This window comes from Pelobates fuscus, chromosome 5 (assembly GCF_036172605.1).
Source record: "Pelobates fuscus isolate aPelFus1 chromosome 5, aPelFus1.pri, whole genome shotgun sequence".
Classification (NCBI taxonomy): domain Eukaryota; kingdom Metazoa; phylum Chordata; class Amphibia; order Anura; family Pelobatidae; genus Pelobates; species Pelobates fuscus.
Genome location: NC_086321.1, coordinates 369,193,592 through 369,214,709, shown reverse-complemented (window position 1 = coordinate 369,214,709; position 21,118 = coordinate 369,193,592). Strand labels below are relative to the sequence as shown.

At 43.1% G+C, this 21,118-nt stretch overlaps 1 protein-coding gene across 2 annotated transcripts in view; it reads right to left on the bottom strand.

Moving 5' to 3' along the window:
* Window positions 1–21,118, bottom strand: part of PRKCA (protein kinase C alpha) — a 221,112-nt gene that overhangs the window by 34,447 nt on the left and 165,547 nt on the right. For both annotated transcript variants that reach the window (XM_063456126.1, XM_063456127.1), the window contains exons 6-8: window positions 5,394–5,550; window positions 4,845–4,979; window positions 4,580–4,676 (exon numbers count right to left, since the gene is read on the bottom strand). In XM_063456126.1, the coding sequence (XP_063312196.1) occupies window positions 4,580–4,676; window positions 4,845–4,979; window positions 5,394–5,550 (389 nt within the window). The remainder of the gene's footprint in view (window positions 1–4,579; window positions 4,677–4,844; window positions 4,980–5,393; window positions 5,551–21,118) is intronic.

Here is a 21,118-nt window from a genome sequence, read left to right as displayed (position 1 = left end):
TTCAAGCACCGGTAACAATTGTAAGTTGCCTGGTGAAAATGTTTGGAAAAGCAAGGCAGAGATTTATCCAAGCAGAAGGTTTTAAGCACCAGACAGATATTACATGAAAGGAGTGCAAGGGGGTCAATTTTGGGTGCCATTGGCTAATCTTTACATTCCAGCCACGTACAGGTCCCCGAATGATCATTATCAAACAAGAACCCCTCTTACTTAATACTAGCTGCAAGGTAGCCCCTAGGTACCGTTCTATCTCCCTAATGTTTAGCGAGTACGGGGCTCCTAACAGGCTAGTGCTGGCTGCTGTGAATCACCGTCCTATTTAAAGAGGAGGCTTCATCAGTGCCACTGGCTCAATGGTATCAATGAACCACAAGCTTTAATATCCATCAAACTGACAAATGAGTAAAAATACAGATCACTGTCATTTTACAGAGAGTCGCTACAGTCCGATGGTATACAGAAAGATTATGGTAGATTCCTAACAGTCACTAAAACGGGCTCCGGATGTACAAACTCTTGTTTCACACGTATACAATTCCAAATAAAGCAGTTTTCTAGTTTACTGTGGGTCTACACATACATCATTGCTACAATCAGAATGACTTAAAAAATAGGGGAAACGTGAAATCTAGTAAACGCACTATCTTTCCCCAGCAGGGGGCAGAATTGTTCTCTTAGCTTAGAAGATCTGGGGAATTTGCTTATTTCAAGTGAAAATTGTTGAATTGGAAGATTTAACTTTTTTTGTCTCTTTAAAATGAAATGGAATTCCCTAGTCAATTAAGCAAAACTCCTTGCTTAGTAAATAAACCCACAGTGTTAAATACTACATTATGAAGTTGATTTGTAGTGAAGTGCAATAAGGCAAATTTGACGCTAAAATATTTGATCCAAAAAAGTCTCCTAGTTTATTCTCAATTCTGATCGCAATTCACTACAATTCTGAGTTTCCCTGTAATGTCTGGAGTTAAACACACTGAAACGTCAAGAATGTTGGCTTCATTTCTAAATTCTCTTGTCAATTTGTGATTAGTAATTAAAATCTATTGGTCTTAACACTGGAATGTTGGCTTCAATTCTGAATTCTCTCGTCAATTTGTGATTAGTAATTAAAATCTATTAGTCTTAACACTGGAATGTTGCAAAGATAAAATATTCACTACCTGTGTTAGTGTATCTAATCCAGCGGATTATCACCTGTCAGTGACCATAAACACACACAATATTCATAATAGTGCAACAAGAGGACTAATCACATGCTATGTCACCATATATACTCCAATATTAACGTGTGTATGGAAAGGGAGTATATATGCCACTTGTTTATGTGACAGTGAGGATACCCAACATGGGTGTAAACTAGCACCCATGTGTAAAAAATAAATAAAAAAAATGTTAGCTCTATTTGGTCTCCACTATGAGATTCAACTGATCAATTCATAGAAAGACAAAATAGAAAGGACTGGTGAATTAGGGATGCACCGCTACCTCTTAATGAAACAACTGCTCAGGGCATACAAGCAAACCATTTCTAAATTTGATAATTTTGCCAAGATTTATTGCAATACATAGTGCATCCTTAAATCAATCGGGATTGGTGTAGTTTTGAATAGAGAAGAAAATAAATAAACAAAAACAAAACGTTTTTGTGATTTGCACAAGAATAATGAAATTGGGCGAGAGAGAATGGGGGGCTACCTGGAAAAAGTGGATATTTTTTAAATGACCGTCCTGAAAACAAAATGGAAGAAAAGAAGTGGTTAGTCGGGGATTTTGAAGCAGCGGTACACTTTATAGTGCCGGGGTTAGCTTTGGTACTTACAAACCAAAGGCTAGCACCCTACAATGGATCAGGTCTTTAGTATTCTGGAAACCAATACATCGTATCTCCTGTGTAATAAACTTTCAGAATATAGTGCTTCATTCAGACTTCAATATAGACTCGAATTCTAACTTTGGAAGAAAATTACACTGCGGACCCTAAATCGCTCTATAGAATTAAAAGTGGTCATGTTTATTGTTTTTATTGTATGTATAGTACGCAGTAAAATAACAGATTTAAAACATACCTTTACAGCTGTGTACCGGAGGATGTTAAATACCGAGTAATTCCTGTTTTAGCACGCCTGCCATAGGCAGCAGAATCTGTCAGTCAATGAACAGTTTACTTTTATTGGTTACCTCGTATGACAAAGCACCAGGACGTGTAACAGGCCAATGACTGACAGAGTACTTCCCCACCATCATGCAAGTAATATTACTTTAAAACAGGAACCTGCTGCTGTACCAAAACAGGGTCCAGAATATTGAGATCTAGGAAGGACGGTGCTCAATACACCTCATGGAGGAGAAATGAGAATACCAAGTGAACCCATTGGTGGTGTGTTTGGATATTCGGAGCCTTCCCAAACCCCAAGGTTGAAAGTTCATTTTGAAAAGCGCCGCACCACCGCGGCGTGCCTCACATGTTAACAAAAATCCTCTCCTTGTCAATATAGACAAATAATTTTCAAATTTTGCTGAAAATGATCGGTTTTAACTGTAATTGTCCACAATTCCTGGATTATGAATAACGCTGAGGATTATTCCCTTCCACACAAGGCAAATTTCCATCTGTGCGGTTTCATTCAATATGCCAGGCTCACTCTCCCATAACTGGGTGACATGTATTAATCGGGAAAGTCTGTTCATATGGAATTAGTCCAACCAACAGCCTATCAACGTCCAAAGAACCAGATCAAACCCAGGAGCAATATGATCAAGGTCCATATATTATCAACAGGTAATATTTTAGGGTTACATAGAACCTCTTAGGCCAATATGACTTTGCCTTATGTTACATAGAACATCATTTTGTGCACCATCTCCTGGTGGTAAAGATTGGAAACATTGAGCTATGGAGAGCTTTATACCATTCTTGTCTGATCTGGCATGCTAAGAATGGTGGGAAGTCTTGCAGGATGCCATTTAAGGAACCTGTACTTTATGCTGGTGATTTGATCAGCACAGCGAACAGATTGAAGCAGAACAAGTTGTACAGAATTAATCCCCAACATTTGTGCAATTTCCAAAATCTAGAATTCCATCACAAAATCACTTTTACAGAGTTGGTCTGATATGTTGGATTTAACAGACTGAACGTACCAGGTTAAATGACACATACCCTGTGCTATCAGGGGAAAAAACAAAACTCTGGGGACAGTGGGACTGAATACGGGAATGTGGCCGCACTTCTCATGGGCACAATAGACTGTCATGTGATCAGTTGGCCAATTATAGGATAAAGTAGATTTTCACTATTTTACTGTAGTTCTATATCAGATTTAGTGGCATGCATCTTCCCTACGTGTCTGCTCAATAAATACCGGACTAAAACGGAAACCTGCTCTGTGTATGTTCTAGTCTGATCCCAAACATTAGAGTCTCGTCATGTACCCGGGCAAGTGGAAGAGGCCGGCAAATACAACTCCAACATTACACTTAACATCTCTGCATACATCCAGGTGTTCTCTAGAAAGGACAGTATCTGGTTCCCTAACCCAAATATGGGTTAATGAAGGTTGAGCTTTTTTCAACCTAGATTACTATGAAGCGCTAACTGGCATTGTTGCTTAAAGAAATGCATGGACACGCAACAGGAATTTCATTGACAGAGCTACTTTGTGTGTCTATGTCTACAGGGGTTAATATGAATTACATCATACGGCCCAGCTGTGCCTAGGCAGACGGACATACAATCGAAATACTAAAAGCACAACAAATATTATACTTATAGTTGGCTAATGGACTACACAAAAATGTCCGTAGAGATCATTGCGTTTTAATAGGGGAGTTATTCTATGCAGCCTAGTAAACATGAAATGTATGGAAGTACAATTAAACCTATGATTTTTTGACCTGTTGCTTTTTACACTAACAGTAGTGTTTGACTGTTATACACCTTCCTTTGGACAATGTAACAGATCCCAAGAGAACAGTGGCAGAGTTTTCTTGGCACTGCACATTTGGCAATCTTCTAAGATGCTAATTTTTTTTAAACAGAATTTACATTTAAACAAAAACAAACAGCCCCTTAGATCACTTTAATAAATATGATTAAAGCAATGAAGGAATTTAACTGTAACTTTTTCAGAATACTTTGACAATGTCTACATTAAGTTTTCCTTCTTAGTAGATCTATTATGCTTACACTGCTGGCCCAGCAGGTGGTGGTTCTGGCTAATGACAAATCGCAGCTCTCTATAACACATCACTACCAGCCAAGGAAAAAAAAAGAAGTCTCCAACGGTATAATCCTTCTACAGCCAGGGAAGGTTTGTGTTCCATACACATTTTACACATAAAGGGTACAAGTATGAAGACTTCAACATACACAACAAGCTTTTACAGCACTGCGAGTAGAATCGTGTCTGGACTACTATTTTACCACCTCTGCTGCGATCAGGTCTGTGCCTCCACTACCATTTCATGAAGAAATGTGGGGGAACCCACCACCTATTGCTAACCCTAATGCAAACCACAAAACTAGTCATTAAGCTGGGTTTATAAAGTTGTGGTAGATACCATACATCATTCTCACCTCGAATTTCTGGCGCAGTTCATCGTTTCCGTCGTCGTCTGCCTCTGGAATGGGTACGTTGTAGTACTCGCCCTCTTCCTGATTCAGTAATTTATACCTTGAAATACAAGAAAAACATGTCAGGACTTTTATTTATTCATTTTACAACAGCCTTAAAGCCCAGAATCTCTTCCATGGCAGCCACTACAACAAAGACTCTCTCTCCCTCTTACATGTTCTATAATGGTCATTTCTATTGACATCAATGGCGCAAACACATACTCACCAACCGCTTGCTGGCATTTTCATGAGTTCGGACACCCCAAAAGAAAACGATCCCATAAAATCATTTCTCGTGGTTCGATCCCAGTCCCAGATCTCAATGGAGAGTCGTCGGTCTTTGTCTGATGGCTTTAATTTGCTACAAGATGAAAAGGGGGCAGGTGAAGAGATTCCTTATTAAATCAAGGATCGAAAGAAAGGAAGTGCTCCCATACCACCACCGGCCAGTACTCAGCCACAATGAAATGCAATAATGGGGTACTAAGACAATGATGTGGGAAGGGATACAGGCCACACAGAAAGAAAAGGAGAAAGGGGAGAAGAATTGAAGAACAGCAGGATTGAGAGAAGATCTGAAGAAATATCCTAAGAAGGGGACAGGGAAAGGACAGAGGACGCTGGAGAAACATTAATTTGCAGCATAACTGGTTAAGGAAGAAGGATGTGGATTTACCAGTGATAATCACAAGGACTGCATGTACCCCAGTCCAGAGCTATCCATCCCCCATCACTTCAGCACCACTATGCCCCGGACTCCAGGGCTGTGACTTACAAAGTGAAGGACTCGTTCCAGTGGGGGTTCAGCGAGGAGCGAATGGTTTTGGTTTTCTGTTTACTTTCATTCTTAGGATCAGGAATCAGTTTCAGCTTCACGTAAGGGTCTGACAATCCATTAGGATCCATAGGGATTAGATTTCGGGCTTCCCGAACTGGGGTGAAAAACAAACAAAAACATTGTGTTATTAATCAGACAGCACAGGAATAAGCAAAATCACTGAGCAAATTATTATATAACAAAGACACAAGTACAACAAGGTGGATACCTTGAAGAGCCTTCCGATAGGTGTGAAGAAAAAAACGTGATCTAGAAAGGGTAGTGGATTCCATGACTAGCCTTCCAGTGAAAGCCATAAGGGCTAACAATGATACAGAAAGTGTGGTAAGATATCTGGAATAAAAGCCATACGGCAGTAGATACACCGTGATCTCGAAAGAACAGGGAGTATGCCGGAAGTGATCTAGAAAGGGCAGGGAATACGCAGCAACAGTGATCTAGAAAGGGCAGGGAATACGCAGCAACAGTGATCTAGAAAGGGTAGTGAATACTCACTAAGAGTGATCTAGAAAGGGTAGTGAGACAAGGTAGCCGAAATCTAGAAAGGGTAGTGAATACGCACTAACAGTGATCTAGAAAGGGTAGTGAATACGCACTAACCGTGATCTAGACAGGGTAGTGAGACACAGTAACCGAGATCTAGAAAGGGCAGTGAATATTATACAGTACAAAATAGTATAATAAGTAGAATAAAGAAATAGTATAAAAATAGAATAAAACATTTTAATTTCAGTGAACTGAATTTGCTGAAGTAAAGCCAGCGCAAGCACTTTGTTCAGGCTCACAACGTGCATTTCAATTAAATGAAATGTAATCAGGATATTTATCCAGTTTGCCAAAGAGATTAGCACAGAAAGCTGATCAGGAAAGTGAATCTGCCTCACTATGTTCTGAACGCGGAGAGAAAGCCCAGCCGTCCTTTTAATCTTTCCCCTGAATTAACCCTAGAAATGTCACACACTGCTTTCCTTTCTGACAATCCAGGGGAACATAGCCGGACCCCAGGTACGTGAGAGATAGAGGGCTTCATATATGGCATTCTGATGGTCATTGTACGTTTAATAACATTATTATTATTATTAGTGGCATTTATATAAGTGGGGGGGGGGGGGGGGGGAATTTAACTAGAAATGGGAGCATTACAAAAAATAATAATAAACTTACAGGAACAATAGGTTGAAGAGCACCCTGTTTAAACAAGCTTACAGTCTAGGTTAGGTGATGCTTGGTTTTGTTTACCATATCAGCTGGGTATACAGTCAATTAACTCACTACCTCTCCATCTCGAACTGGACACCCATTATATCAGAATAACAATGTATTAAGCAGCATTGTTACAGTATACACCTGCCGAGAGACAAGCAATGTAATATTCTTATTTGGACCCGTTTTGTAAAGATGAAATGACACAGTGTGCTATGAATGAAAATGGCTCTAATAATTGGATTCATTATCAGGAACAAGGCATACCCAGCGTTTGCCAAATCTCGACAGAGCGGTCTTCTTCTAAGAAGGCAAACAAGCGAAGCCTGTCCCCAATGAATAATCGTCTCGAGTCAATACACAGTAATACCAGCTGGGGGAGCTCTTTGACAGCTACAGGCTTTTGTACAGAAAGCAGAGTATAGTCCAGAGCCCTTTCATACAATGAAGATGGGGTAAATCAACATGTTTATTTCAAGTTATCAGACAAAACTTTGCAATGCCTTCTTCCCCACAGCACACACAGTGTAAATGCATTGGCCTTGCTGGGATGCTGTGAACCTGCTACCATTTATGTACAGCCCCGGTGAGCGTCTTTCATTCTGTGGGTAGAACAGTTGTTTGAAGCTAAACCTGGCAGCTTTGGGCAATTTCTGGGCATAGAACTTAAAGATCCTGGAAGAACGGTTCTCATAACGAGCTCTGTATAGTTCATTCTTTCGATGACTGATCCGCTATGCGGGAGATTTTTTAAATACATTGTTTTAAATGGAGCAATTAAAATGGAAAAAGTGGAATTGGCACAAACCTATTGGTTTCCATGGTAATTGCTCCATTCTGACATTGTGGAGGGGGGGTGGGGGCAGGGCCAGATTAAGAGCCCAGTGGGCCTGGTGCTGATAATTATGATGGGCCTAATTACAAAATCGTATTGACCAAAAACACTAAAACAGTCCTACCTCGAGGTCTCAGGACCGCCATGCTGACGGCCCATCCTTACTAGTGCAGCACAGGCAACCCCAATATATCAGGGTGACAACTTCTCTATAACAATGTTATTAGCCCTAGCAAGCATGTTATTCTATGATCTAACTGCACTAGCCTGTTTGCATATCTAACATTATATATCTGCAATACTTGTGTAGACAATAGCCTCATTTCTGTAGCGATCAAGCCAGCTCACAGCATAAACCTATTCTTAAAGTTGATACTCTACTGTTACCACTACCTAAGCCTACCTATACTATAAAATTGTGCATGTTACTCGTATGTCCCTCATGTAAAGCGACAAAAATGTTTGAGGACTGCTTTTGGGGCACCTCAGGCCTGCCTGTACAACTTATATGCACTACAAAAATAAAGAATTAAAAAAAAATAAAAAAATAAAACAGTCCTACCTCCTAAGCATCATGTATCTGATGGAGATGATGCTGTAGGGAAACTCATAGGATGCAACTATGAGAAAACACATACCCTTTGCTAATCTCATGCTTTCATCTTTCAAGTAAACCCATACCCCCTAACAGCAGTGTCCAGTAAAGCAGGTTTAATGCAAGTCTATGTATGCGGTAAAAGGGTGGGCTACTGACACAAATCACATAACCAGAATGGCCGAAAGGAGAACATACACTAAAAGGGGGAATGTCTGTGTCCCTATGTCTCCCAGTCCCTTAGTGTTTGTGTCCTCATGTCTCCCAGTGTCCCCATGTCCCTAGGGGACATTGAGAGACATTGGGACACTGGGAGACATGGGGACACAGATGCTAGGGAACACTGGGAGACCTGGGAAATCTGAGACTCTTGGGGACACTGGGTGACAGACACGAGGGGACATGGGGGAACATGGGGCACTGAGACACTGTGATATATAGGGGACACTGGAGACTTGATAAAAACCTGGGTACAGGTCAAAATGTTGCGGTGTCCAATAAACCTGCTTAAAGCTATCACAGTGAGTGCCTGAGATTTTTTTCTTTTATACTAGGGGACACTGAGACACTACGGGCACAAAGACACTACGGGCACAGAGACACTACGGGCACAGAGACACTATGGGCACAGAGACATAGGGCACTGAGACACTGATACATAGGGGACACTGATACATAGGGGACACTGGAGACTTGATAAAGACCTGGGTACAGGTCGAAACGTTGCGGTGTCCAATAAACCTGCCGTAATCTATCACAGTGAGTGCCTGAGATTTTTTCTTTTATACTAGGGGACACTGAGACACTAGGAGACATGGGGACACAGAGACATTGGGAGACTAGGGGACTTTGGGAGTCTAGGGAACACTGAGACACTAGGGACACTGGCACACTACAGACACTGAGAGACACCAGGGACACATGGGGATACTGAGATACTAGGGACACTGGCTGGGAGACATGGGGACACTGCCATGTCTCCTATGTCTCAAAGTCGCCCAGTGTCCCCATGTCTCCCTGTGTCTCCATGCCTCCCAGTGTCTCCATGTCGCCCAGTGTCCCCTAGTGTTTGTATCCCCATGTCTCCCAGTGTCCCTTAGAGTCTGTGTCCTCATGTCTCCCAGTGTCCTGATGTCACTAGGACACTAGGGGACACTAAGAGACATGGGGACACTGGGAGACATGGGGCCACTGAGACACTAGGGGCAGTGGCTGGGAGACATGGGGACACAGACTAGGGGCCACTGGGAGACATGGGGCTACTGTGTCCCTAGTGTCTTAGGGTCATGGGCATCCGAATGGGGGGGTAAAGGGGGGTACTTGGCCCCCCTCCCCCCTGGATTTTTCAGCTTGTGCTGCTATTTTTCGTTTTAGTGTGAGAATACAGTGCAATACCAGTGCTGGCCAGTAGGTGGCGCTGTGAATGGAGAAAGGCAGGAAGCTACAGCTTATCCCTGCCTCTCTCTCATGACTGAAACCGCAGGGGAGCAGCACAGAGGCAGCCTACACAGCAGTGGGGTGGGGGAGACCGCATAGAGGAAGGTAAAGTAGAAGGAGCAGAAAGGTTCTGCAAGGGGAAGGAGGGGTCAGCAAGGAATAGAAAGGGGCAGCAAGAAGCAGGAAGGGGTCGAAAGGTTTTCAAGGAGCAGGAGGGTAAAGTAGAAGGAGCAGCAAGGAGCAGGAGGGGTCAGCAAGGAGCAGGAGGGGTCAGCAAGGAGTAGAAAGGGTCTGCAAGAGGCAGGAGGGGTCAGCAAGGAATAGGAAGGGGCAGCAGGAAGGAGTAGGGATGGTCTGCAAGGAGCAGGAGGGGTCACCAAGGAGTAGGAAGGGTCTGCAAGGAGCAAGAGGGGTCAGCAAGGAGTAGGAAGAGGCAGCAAGGAGTAGGAAGAGGCAGCAAGGAGCAGGAAGGGGCAGCAAGGAGTAGGAAGGCGCAGCAAGGAGTAGGAAGAGGCAGCAAGGAGTAGGAAGAGGGAGCAGGAAGGGTCTGCAAGGAGCAGGAAGGGACTGCAAGGAGCAGGAAGGGGCAGCATGGAGTAGGAAGGGGCAGCATGGAGTAGGAAGAGGCAGCAAGGAGCAGGAGGGGTCAGCAAGGAGCAGGAGGGGTCAGCAAGGCGTAGAAAGGGTCTGCAAGGGGCAGGAGGGGTCAGCAAGGAGTAGTAAGGGTCTGCTAGGAGTAGGAAGGGGCAGCAAGGAGAAAGAAGGGGCAGAAAGGAGTAGGAAGGGTCTGCAAAAAGCAGGAAGGGTCTGCAAGGAGCAGGAAGGGGCAGCAAGGAGCAGGAAGGGGCAGGAAGAATCAGAAGGAACAGAAAGGATCAGCAAGGGGCTGCAAGAAGCTGGAAGGGGCAGAAAGAAGCAGGAAGAGCTATCAAGGAGCAGAAACGGATCAGAAAGAGAAAGGAGCAGAAGGGCGCAAAATAAGCAGAAAGTAGCAGAAAGGTAAAGGAGCAGAAGGAGCCTCAGAAGACAAAGAAGACTGTGTCAAATGAAGGAGAAGAAAATGAGATTGGAGCACTTCATTCTGGACACCACATCATAAGGCGTTGGTACCTGGGCCTGGCAGGGAAACTTTGGACCTTCTCATCTCCCCAGTTAAAATCAAACAATATCAGTGTTAATGTGTTCACTTTTATTTACTGAGTGTCAGGAAGCACAGAGGGCCGCTGGGTAGGGGTGCCGCTGATTGGCTAGATGGGTCAGCTAGCACTCTAAGCCAATCAGTAGCTCCCCATTCATAAAAACGTAAAACATTTTTATGAATTGGGAACTAGCGATTGGCTTAGAGTGTCAGCTGACCACTCTAGCCAATCAGCGGCACCCATGCGCAACGTCAATCTGCACTTCCTGACACTCTGTTTCAGAAGTCGAATACCACTGAGCGACCTGGAGATCTGGAGCTAAAGGAAGCGTTTGGGGGTAAACCATTTGAGAGCGGTTTCACCCCTTCAAAGAAAGAGCACCCAGGGGCCTTCTTGCATCAAAGCATTTTCATTTAGATAAAGTTGTTATGGTGACCAGAATGTTCCTGTAATTTGATGAAAGGAACACTATAGTGTCAGGAATACAAACATATATTCCTGACACCATAATTGTGAAAACGCTATTCATCCTTGCTTTATGTGAAAATGACTATGCTCCTTCCCTTTCATGACACTGTCAAAAAGGGGCCAAGCATGGATGTCATTACAATTATGCCCCCCCGGAAAAATTCCTGTGGATGTTCCCCAGTGTCCCAATGTCTCAGCGTCCCCATGTCTCGGAGCTGCTGTCTGGACTCTCTGTGTAGAGCTGCTCCCCCTGCGGATCAGTGAGTAGAGAGAGGCAGGGAGGGAGATGCCGTAACTTCTTATCACTGCCTCTCTCCACACAAACAGCGACCCCTACTGGCCGTGGCTGGTATTGCAGAATAATCTATGTTTATACTGAGACAGACATTTGTATTGCCGGTATTACTGCAATACCGGCACCGGCTGGGCAGCTTCAAATGCCTGAGAAATACTTCTGAGAAATACCTGGCAACCCTAAGAAATACATGAGAAATACCTGGCAACCCTAAGAGTAGTGTGTAAAAAAAAAAAAATGTAAAAAAAATTTTTTTTTTTTTTTTTTAAACCAATGGGCCTATTCCATGGGCCTGGGCCTGGAGCTGCAGCTCCATCAGCCCCTATGTTAATCCGGCCCTGGGTGGGGGAGATTTAAAAATGCATTTTGAACAGAAAAATCGAGAACGGTTTTAAAAATGGAGCCATTTCCATGGCAACAAACAATGTTCTTGTAGATCCTATTGGTTGCCGTGGTGAATGCTACACACTTAGAAAACCGCCCCACTCTTGTTTGAAACACCTTTTTTTTTATGTAACTCTCTCCCAGGGAATTTTCAACCTCTGTAGTAACGTGACTGATTTAAAGAACCCAGAATCATTATTCAGAATACAACTGGGGTGTTTTTAAACAAATATTGTGCAAACCATCTGCTGAGCTTGTTCCCGCCCGCCCGCCTGCCATGTTGTACGAAATGGTATTCCAAAACATATGCAGCCCGGTGCGCTTTAACGCAGGATAATTTTAGCATAAGAACGCACTGGGACAAAAAACATGCCTGGCAGGTTTATTATTTACATGGTACATTAATGGGCTCACATGGACATACCAATAACACGCAAGCGCACGGCTGGGAGGCAATAGAAGTACAGAAACCCTGCATTGTCTGGGCAAAATGTCACTCATGTGTCATGAGCAAGTGCTGTCTCTTACGTTTGGGTGTTAATAACCGGCTTTGATGGAACAACAGTCTAGTAACCAATAGTGGGAGGCGGTGTTCCCTTGTTCGCGTGAAAGATTCCATTGAGCAACAGGCACCACACAGTGTGACCTATTTCTACCCAGCCTACCTTTGTATTCAGTGTGGTTACATCCTGTGCATTATTACACTATAACCACTACACTGAGAAATCATTTGCACCAGCAAAACAAAATTATTTCCATTAAGAATAAAACATTTTTTTTAAAAGCCAGCCTTCTGTTTGGGGTAATAATTAACTAACATGACATTCGAAGGGACACGACCACATCTATAAAAAAAAAAAAAAAAACTAGCTATTAATATTCGCAGAACTTGTAGATCACAATAAATTATGAAGTTACCCATCACAGAAGCCTTGATTATTTTCTTGTGTAATGTGCGGATTAATGAGAATATGTCATTTCTAATAGACTGATGAATCTCATTATAAAATGCTGCCACAAACCGCTCGTCAAGCAGCACGCCCGTTAACTGGTTACAGCAACCGTGGCATTAGCACCCCCAATCCCGAGCCCATTCCTGCCACTAATTTCACAGCAATTAATTTTTATGCTTAAACGATAGCCCTATAATTAGAAGCAATTAAAGACATACCATGGAAACGACCTGCAACGTCAAACTCACTTTATGGCGACATTATTGAAGTAGACCCCGGCCATCACTCCATATCAATGATGCCTGCACAGCTAAAAGTGCCCAAACTGCTGTATACAGACCACACATCCGGTCGTTTCCTATAGGATGAGGCACAGCCCACCGATAAGCATGCTAATATTGGTAACAAATTGCCCCCGGGTAGAAATTCTTACGGGTTTTGAATTTTTTTTATGAGAATTACGTGTGTACAATGGGCTTCATTCAAAAAAAACACTGAATTGTGAAAATTGCAAAGTGCAGATTTAGAAAAATTCTCAAAACTGCGCTGTTCGTCACTGCTCTTCTATTTATACCTAAATGTTTTAGCTTATTACAATTCGTTATTTATAAACATTCAAAATGTACGCATGAAGGTAAGAATGCCTCGTTTGCAATCCAGACATTGCGACTCTTAAAACTGCCATTCCAAGTTAGAGAGTTAAGTCAAAAACTGCTGCAATAAAACATCAGGGGCTCTATTCACTAAGCAGCTGGACAGCCACTGAATGCATTTCAGTTATTATAATTTGGCTTTTTTTAGTCCAAAGGGCAAGTTAGGCTTTTTCAGGCTGAATTCTGCACTTCTGTTCGGGTGTCTGGTGAAATCAGTCCAATCTTCATTTAACTTGGGCGATTCGGCTTCTCACACACAGCAGAATCATAACTGAACTGGCTTTACTTAGTTGTTCCAAATCATCCAATACATAATCACTCTGCCCCCCCTCTCCCCCCCCTTCCCTCACTCCAATACCCTGAATTCCCCAAACTTGACTCCGCTGCATTTTTCCCTGTTATAATTCGGTTGCAATTCTGTGATACGGTTTTGAAATTAATCTCACTGCTGCAATAAGATCTTTTTGAAAATAGCAGGGATCCAATCGTCTGAATTCAGTTGTTAGGAAATACAGTGAACGGCAGAGGAATTTTAAAGGGACACTGTAGGCATTGTAACTGCTTCACCATACTGAAGTGGTTATAGTGTCTGGCGTTTCTAGAGTCATCATTCCATTCGTCATTCAACCAGTTTTAATACTATAGGATAGTTCCCAGCAGCTCATGCCTTCTGTACCGCCTGGGCAATCGAGGAAGCATTAGCTGAGCTACAATGTGCAGCTGTGATTGGTTGAGAGTATCAGCTGACTGCATTCAGCCTATCACAGGGCTCATTTAGGTATGAATCTGTACTGCAACAAGGAAGTTTGTATTCTCTGCCTTAGAGACACCTCCAGTGGGGGTGGAGCTATGGGTGGCCAGGGACTCTTATTCAGTGTTCAACTGCTCGAAAACGGTTTAACACTGAATGTAAGGACAGCTCCAGAGGACCACAGGCACTGTAACTGATTCATTATGATGAAATGTCATAGTGCTTATAGTGTCCATTTAACAACTGAATGCAGGAAAATTCAATCAGCGAAACTTTCTAAAGCAAATTCAAAGTTTACTGCTGAGATCCCCATGAGATTATTCGAGTACTAGAAAAGAAACTAATAGGCCATAGTAGTCAAATTGGACAAATTCTCCAACTTTTCTTTCTGGCTGTTTCTGCCTAAAGTTTGCGATTCATTGTTTAGAGAACAAATCGCCAGGGTTACAATGGCAGATATACTGATACCGGGTGAAAGTGTTTAACCCACCAAGTGCCTGAACAGTGAATACACGTAGGGTTAATCCCATCCATGAGAAATAGTTTCATATAAAGCTTTCCTACACCGATGCAAACAGCTACTACAACAAACCCCCCCACCCCCCCGACTGTGCTGCTGGAAGATGAGAGCCGAGCCCTGTTGGGCAGCCGCTCCATAGGTTTGTTTCAAACCGGCGGCTGATAAATTATTGATTACAATCTTTCCTCCTTTGATCAAACTTTCAGCCGCGTGGTCTACAGATCTTGTTGGCACAGCGTCTAAAACGCAGGAGGGGGAAACCCCACAGAGACCCCGGAACCCAGTTCATATAAAAGAATACAAAAAAACCCTTTAAAAAAAACAGACTTTGTGAAATGAGAGATTTGGAAGTGGGAAAAAATAAGCATGCAACAATAAACCATCAGAGCTATAACAAAACACAGTGACGCACGCGGAGGGTCATAGTGCTAGGATTCTGTTAAGTGTCATATTATAGCGGTGGTCTCTTCCTGGGACCAGAAGTCTAGAAACTTAATTTACTAGTTTATATCCTTTTTGCTTATTTCAAACCATTTAATGTTGCGCTCTCTCTCTACTGGAAATTCCTCCATATTGCCACGAATACCGCTAACACACGCTTGCCTAATCTGACATTTCATTAAAGCCGACCAATCACAATCCAAGTGCTTACCTACTGCTGTACGCCATCTCCTCTCCGTTTATTTACTGCACTAATTGGGGGGCGGGAAGGAGAGTAAGGAGGGTTAGCGCACAGAGTCAAACGTAAGCCTCCCAAGCGGCTGCTGGACTACAACTCCCATTACTATTAGATTTCCAGAGGACAGGAGAGGATGCTTTAAGCTGTTTACATTTTTGTGGGTCTGGCAGGATAAACCAACACCCCCAAATCAGTGGAGTAATCAAAAGAAACTAGATAACTATAAATCGGAAAAAAATGGACTGATAATTTAAATTCGCCCTTTCAGCCTCCTTCACTACGTATAATTCAACGTTAACCAGACTTGATGCACACAAAGATATATCAACTTCCACCCTTATTGTATACATCGGCAATAAAATAACAGAACAGCCTTGGGTAAATAGAATAAAATGAATTCGCTTCTGCATTATATATACACACTTGCACACTGTGACCTACAGCCAAGTCATATGTAGATAGATCTCATATTACACATGTTTTAATCTAGTTACCTCATTAACACACCGTATATTCCCCAAAATGGCCATTCTTTCTACTCCTATGCAAACTTTACACCAGCACGTACAAACTGCCACAAATGATCAAACTATCTATAAATCCTGCCTTGTGAAATAAACTATGGCTAAAACAACTTTGGGGGAAAAAAGTTTAAACAGTTTATAAGTCATAGTTTCTCAAACTCTACTTAACCCCTTCAATATAAAACACTTTCATTAAAAACATGTTTTATATGTTCCTCTTCGGAGGTCGGAGCGTTGCCTCTGTTACCATGGCAACGCTGCAATACTGAATCTCGCAAGAGGAGTGAACTCTAGCCGGAGGAGTGGTAGGCTACAGTTCACTCACAACCGGACCACCGAGTGGAGCGCGCATGCGCGGCAAGAGCCCCGCGCGCAATCTAACAGTCCATAGGAAAGCATTTCTCAATGCTTTCCTATGGACGTTCTGCACGCTGGATGCGAATTTCACATCCAGCATCGCAGAAGCGCCTCTAGCACCTGTCAGGAAGACAGCCACTCGAGGTTGGATCAACTCTATGTTTCTCTGAAACTGCTATGTTTACATGTGAAGGGTTAAAACCTGAGGGACCTGGCACCCAGACCACTTCATTTAGCTTAAGTGGTCTGGGTGACTATAGTGTCCCTTTAAAGATTTTAATTTCCCAAATATATTTATAAAGGATAGACAGTATACAGTGCCCTTTATCTTACAATATTTCTCACAGGGCCTGAAATGTTATTATGAAAGTAAAGAAGCCGTTTTTCCTCACATATAGTACGTGTGACAAAATACATAGATACAAATGGTCAGATTCCTTGCTTATAGGTATTTGTAAGGACCCTGAAGGCAGTGCTAGCAGTACTGCTTAGTGGAAACAGCAACAGAATGTAAAAAGAATGACTGCAAGTGAGCACAATGCCCACATACAGTCAATGCAGTTAAATCATGTATTTCTAAAATAAAAGTATTTAGAACTACTATAACAATCTTTATTCAATCTCTTGAATGCCAATGTAATGTCACAGATATATGGTACAGTCCACTCACTTCTTTCCCCCCTTCCTGATTGTAGGAATGATATGACCCATTGAAACTTCTTGCACTTTTTGGAAGCAGTGCGGTAAGTGGACATTTTCAGCAAAGTGAGGCTTTATGGACTAAAGTTCACACTGCAAAATATATGAAAATAAAAATATTTATACTCTATTTTGGCAGTGAAGAATTTAATGAACCCAAATGATCTCTTCATTCAATGTTAAACCATTTTCTAGCCGTGTAACGCTGAATGAGTGTCCCTGGCTTTCCACAGAGCGCCCCCCCACTGGCGACACACTGAGCCAATCACAGCCATCGATTGCGGTTCGGGTTAAGACTTCCTCATTAACCCAAACAGCACACATTGATGATCGAATGTAATTTATTTTATTTTTTTGAGAAAATGTCACTCATTCCTTGTAGGAATGATATGACCCATTGAAACTTAAATTTTGTATTTCTCCATGATTAATGACCGAGTTTCCTTTTGCAGCAGGGTAGTACTTTTCATGTGCTGCCCATCAACATACAGTACACAATCTGTATCAAGGAAAACATGTCAGATCCGACAGTGGCTCTTCTAGTCTGAGCAGATAATTGCATGCAGCAGCTACTTTTGATGCAATAATAAAATCTGCACAATACAACTCATTGAGATTTAATGTCCCCACATGGATACAAAAACTCATTACAGGCTGTGCGTTCGCTGGGATTTAGCATATTAATTTATCCTGGCAGAGCACTTAAAGAGGGTATAACTCCACTCTATATTACACAGAACTGTGATTACTGATGCCCCACACACATTACAGGAGTACTACGCACCAGCATTACAGCCTCAGGCACCCTGATTGGCCAATCTGTAGCCGAAATCAGGAAAAATGAGCACTTGGGAGTTTCCAGGAAACTCGGATGATTCTGACTAATGGTAAGCTGCTGCTTTAACCCACAATGCAATCTGTTCCATGATCAGAGATTAATCCAGCTCTAAATCTGAAGGCCCCGCGGCTGAAAGAGAGGTTGATTTATTCTGTCCGAAAATAGCCATTTTGCTAAAATTCCACCAGTTTTTTTTTTTTTTTTTGAATTCTTTATTTTTGCGTGCATGAAAATATAACAAGCGGGCTCACCATGCCCCAACAGCTTGATAAGCATATAAACAAACATTTAACCATTAGGTAGCATGTAGATTAGTCTGCACAGTTTTTATAATATTATTTGGGTAAGCATTATCAGAACAATAGCACATTCCAAGGAGTTAGAGAAGACAGGCTATCAGCACAGTTTTATAGTATGAGAGATTCATGTAAGGCAAACATGTCAAAAAACTTTGACAACTTTAAATACAGGCTATGAAGTGCGAGGACAACTCACTGAGTGTTATCGCTATCAGACTTGTAAGGCAATCTGGGTTGAATAGAGAGACATGTCTAAGCTATTATGAAGCCTCTGTGTAACAAAAAGTGGAAAACATCATTAAACATTATAAATTGAGAGACACAATAGGTCGGTAACGGTCGGTCTGAGGATAAGACAGTAGTTTAAGGAGCTTGTATGTTAACCACTGAAACTACTATTTCTGTTACGCTGCACTGGTCATAGTATTCACAATTAATATAAGAGTTTAAGGAACAATAATTAAGCAGACTGTGTAGCATTTAAACAGTAGCCGGTGACTTCATATTAAAGCCGGGTCAGCCAATCCCTCTGAACGGCAAGGTAGGAGAGCGTCCATAATGGGTCACATAGGCCAAAGTCATGCTACTACAAAAGGGAACATATTATTTAAGTGTAGCAAGATAGTGCACATATTGGAAACATTAGTTATAGCATAACATGGTCCGCAATTGCCTGTGGGGGGGGAGACGGTATCCAGTATCTGCTAGGTAGTACCAGCGGTGGTAAGGCTGCCCAGTTGGAGTTACCCTATGCCCAGACTTGGGAGGCATTCACTAGGAGCAAGGTAGGTGCTGTACGTGGTGTCACAGTGTGAGCGGGCCCAGCTAAGGGAGTCCTTCATGCTACGCTAACCACGGGATGAGTTGGGTCGTACCGTGCGTGTCGTGGTTTAGCTAAACGGAAAGCGAGTTTCAATAAGCTAACCTGGTAACTTCCACTTGTGTGTGGTAAACGTTTAACATTATAGTAAGTAGCTGGTAGGCCACTAACATCTAGAGCAGGACATTTTACAATTTACATTATAACTCCTTCAAGGTTAGAGGTGAGAGCTTTAGTGTTTCAATATTCTAAGCTAATTTAACATTCAAAGGACGTGCTAGGCAGGTTAACAGTGTTACATCGGTAGGTATATACGTGTAGGCATAGTGTATCGCCTGCAGGTTCGTGTCCTAGTGTGGTGTATTACTAGCATGCACATGTGTTAATAAGGCTTTGCTCAAGAATAAACATTTTAAACCCCTTCGGGTCCAGGGACCTCCTGGATACTCCATAGGGAAGGCAGGTCTGAAATAGTTTAGCAAATTAATATAATGAGGAGAAAACCTTGAAATTGTTAAACAGTCCTGTGGGTTGTTTGAGTCTCTGTTCAAGTAGTGACCGCTGCGTAGGATTCAGGTGTTCGTCCCTGTGGGATAAAGGTGGCGGTTCTTGCTGGATCCCAGGTATGGGGCGGAGAGGTTGCAGCGGTGGGCCCCTGGTGCATCAATGAGTCCCTGGACAGGCCCATGTCTTGTAATAGAGTTGTCGCGCTCTGGAGGTCCTGGATGAGGTACGTTTCGTTGTCTCGTTGGACCTTTAGGATGCGGGATTGGTGCCATCGGTAGCGGGTTCCATGTTGTTGGAGTAAGGAGGTGAGTGGTCGCAGTGTTCGTCTCCAGGCTAGCGTGCCGCTGGACAAGTCGGCATAGAATGAGATCGCCATGTTTTCAATATGAAGGGGTGATTTGTCTTGTAACGCCGTGAGGACCGTTGCTTTGTCCTTGCCGGTGTGGAAGGTAATGATCAAGTCCCTGGGGGTTGTGGTGGGTGCTTTGTTGGGTTTAGGGATTCGAAAGAATTTTTCCAGTGTGATGGCTTTTCCCTGCCTCTGTGGCAGTATAGCCGCCAGCATGCGTCGCAGGAAATGTGGTAGGTCCGAATCTGGGATGCTTTCTGAGACCCCTCTAAGTTTAAGATTGTTTCTTCGCCGTGAGTCCTCTAGGGCCGCAAAACGGCGTTCATGTAGTAGATTCTGTTGCTGCAGGGTTTGTACAGCTTGATGAAGCTGGGTGATATGTTGGGTATTGGTTTGGGATGCTCCCTCTAGGGCTCCAATGCGGCCTGCCAGTCCCTGCAGATCACTGCGTACTGCTGAGATGTCTGCTGAGAGATTCCTTTGCAGGTCTGTTAGCAATTCTTTCAGGACCGATATGGTCACAGGTGAGTTATCCGACCCTGATTTGGTGCATCTCGGCTTTTGTAAGGGGGCCGGTGCTGGGACGGGTGGATAGTCCTCTTCGGCGTCTCCGGACAACTCGTCCGAGAAGTCCGAGTAACCGTCGGGTAGTGCGGCCATTTTGGGCCTGTTGGCGCCCTGCGCCTGTCTCCACATGTCCCCAATGGTAAGTCCCGGTGCGGGTTTGTCTGCTGGAAATCGTTTGGTCTTGCGCCCCATGGTATTCAGGCTGACCTGGTGGGTATTTGTGGGCGAGTTTCAGGCGGATTTACACCGGGTTTCAGTCGTTTTAACTATTGTGAGCACGGAGCTCCCGGCCTGTGCGTCTGTTCACCTCCGTGGTCAGGCTCCGCCCCGTTTTTTTTTTTTTTTAAGACTTATAAGAAAGCATAAAACAGAGTGGGCTTTTATGGTTTAAAAAGCTATAGGTCAAGCTGAATTTTCTGAGACCACAGAAAAACGCACTTCAAAAAGCAATAAATTCTAATGTGAAATTGGCCGGCAAGCTTCTCCACCATTAACTCTTTGCTAACTGCTTGCAGTCAGTGCACCCTCGCTTTATGTTTAATGTGAATGGCCATTAAACACGGGATCAGCTGCCGCAAAGAACCCCGTTACTGTGCCCCACAGCCCCCCCTTGCTGTACATATTATACCATCTCTAAGACAAAGACGACAGTTTGCTACAAAGTAATTGCCATGTGTCTTAATGATCAGTCGTCCAAAGAACATGACTCTCATGGAAACAAATAATTCACAAACAAACGCTTTCAGCTAGATCAGCACTATTTAAAGAATATATTCAAAGGACTTTGTTA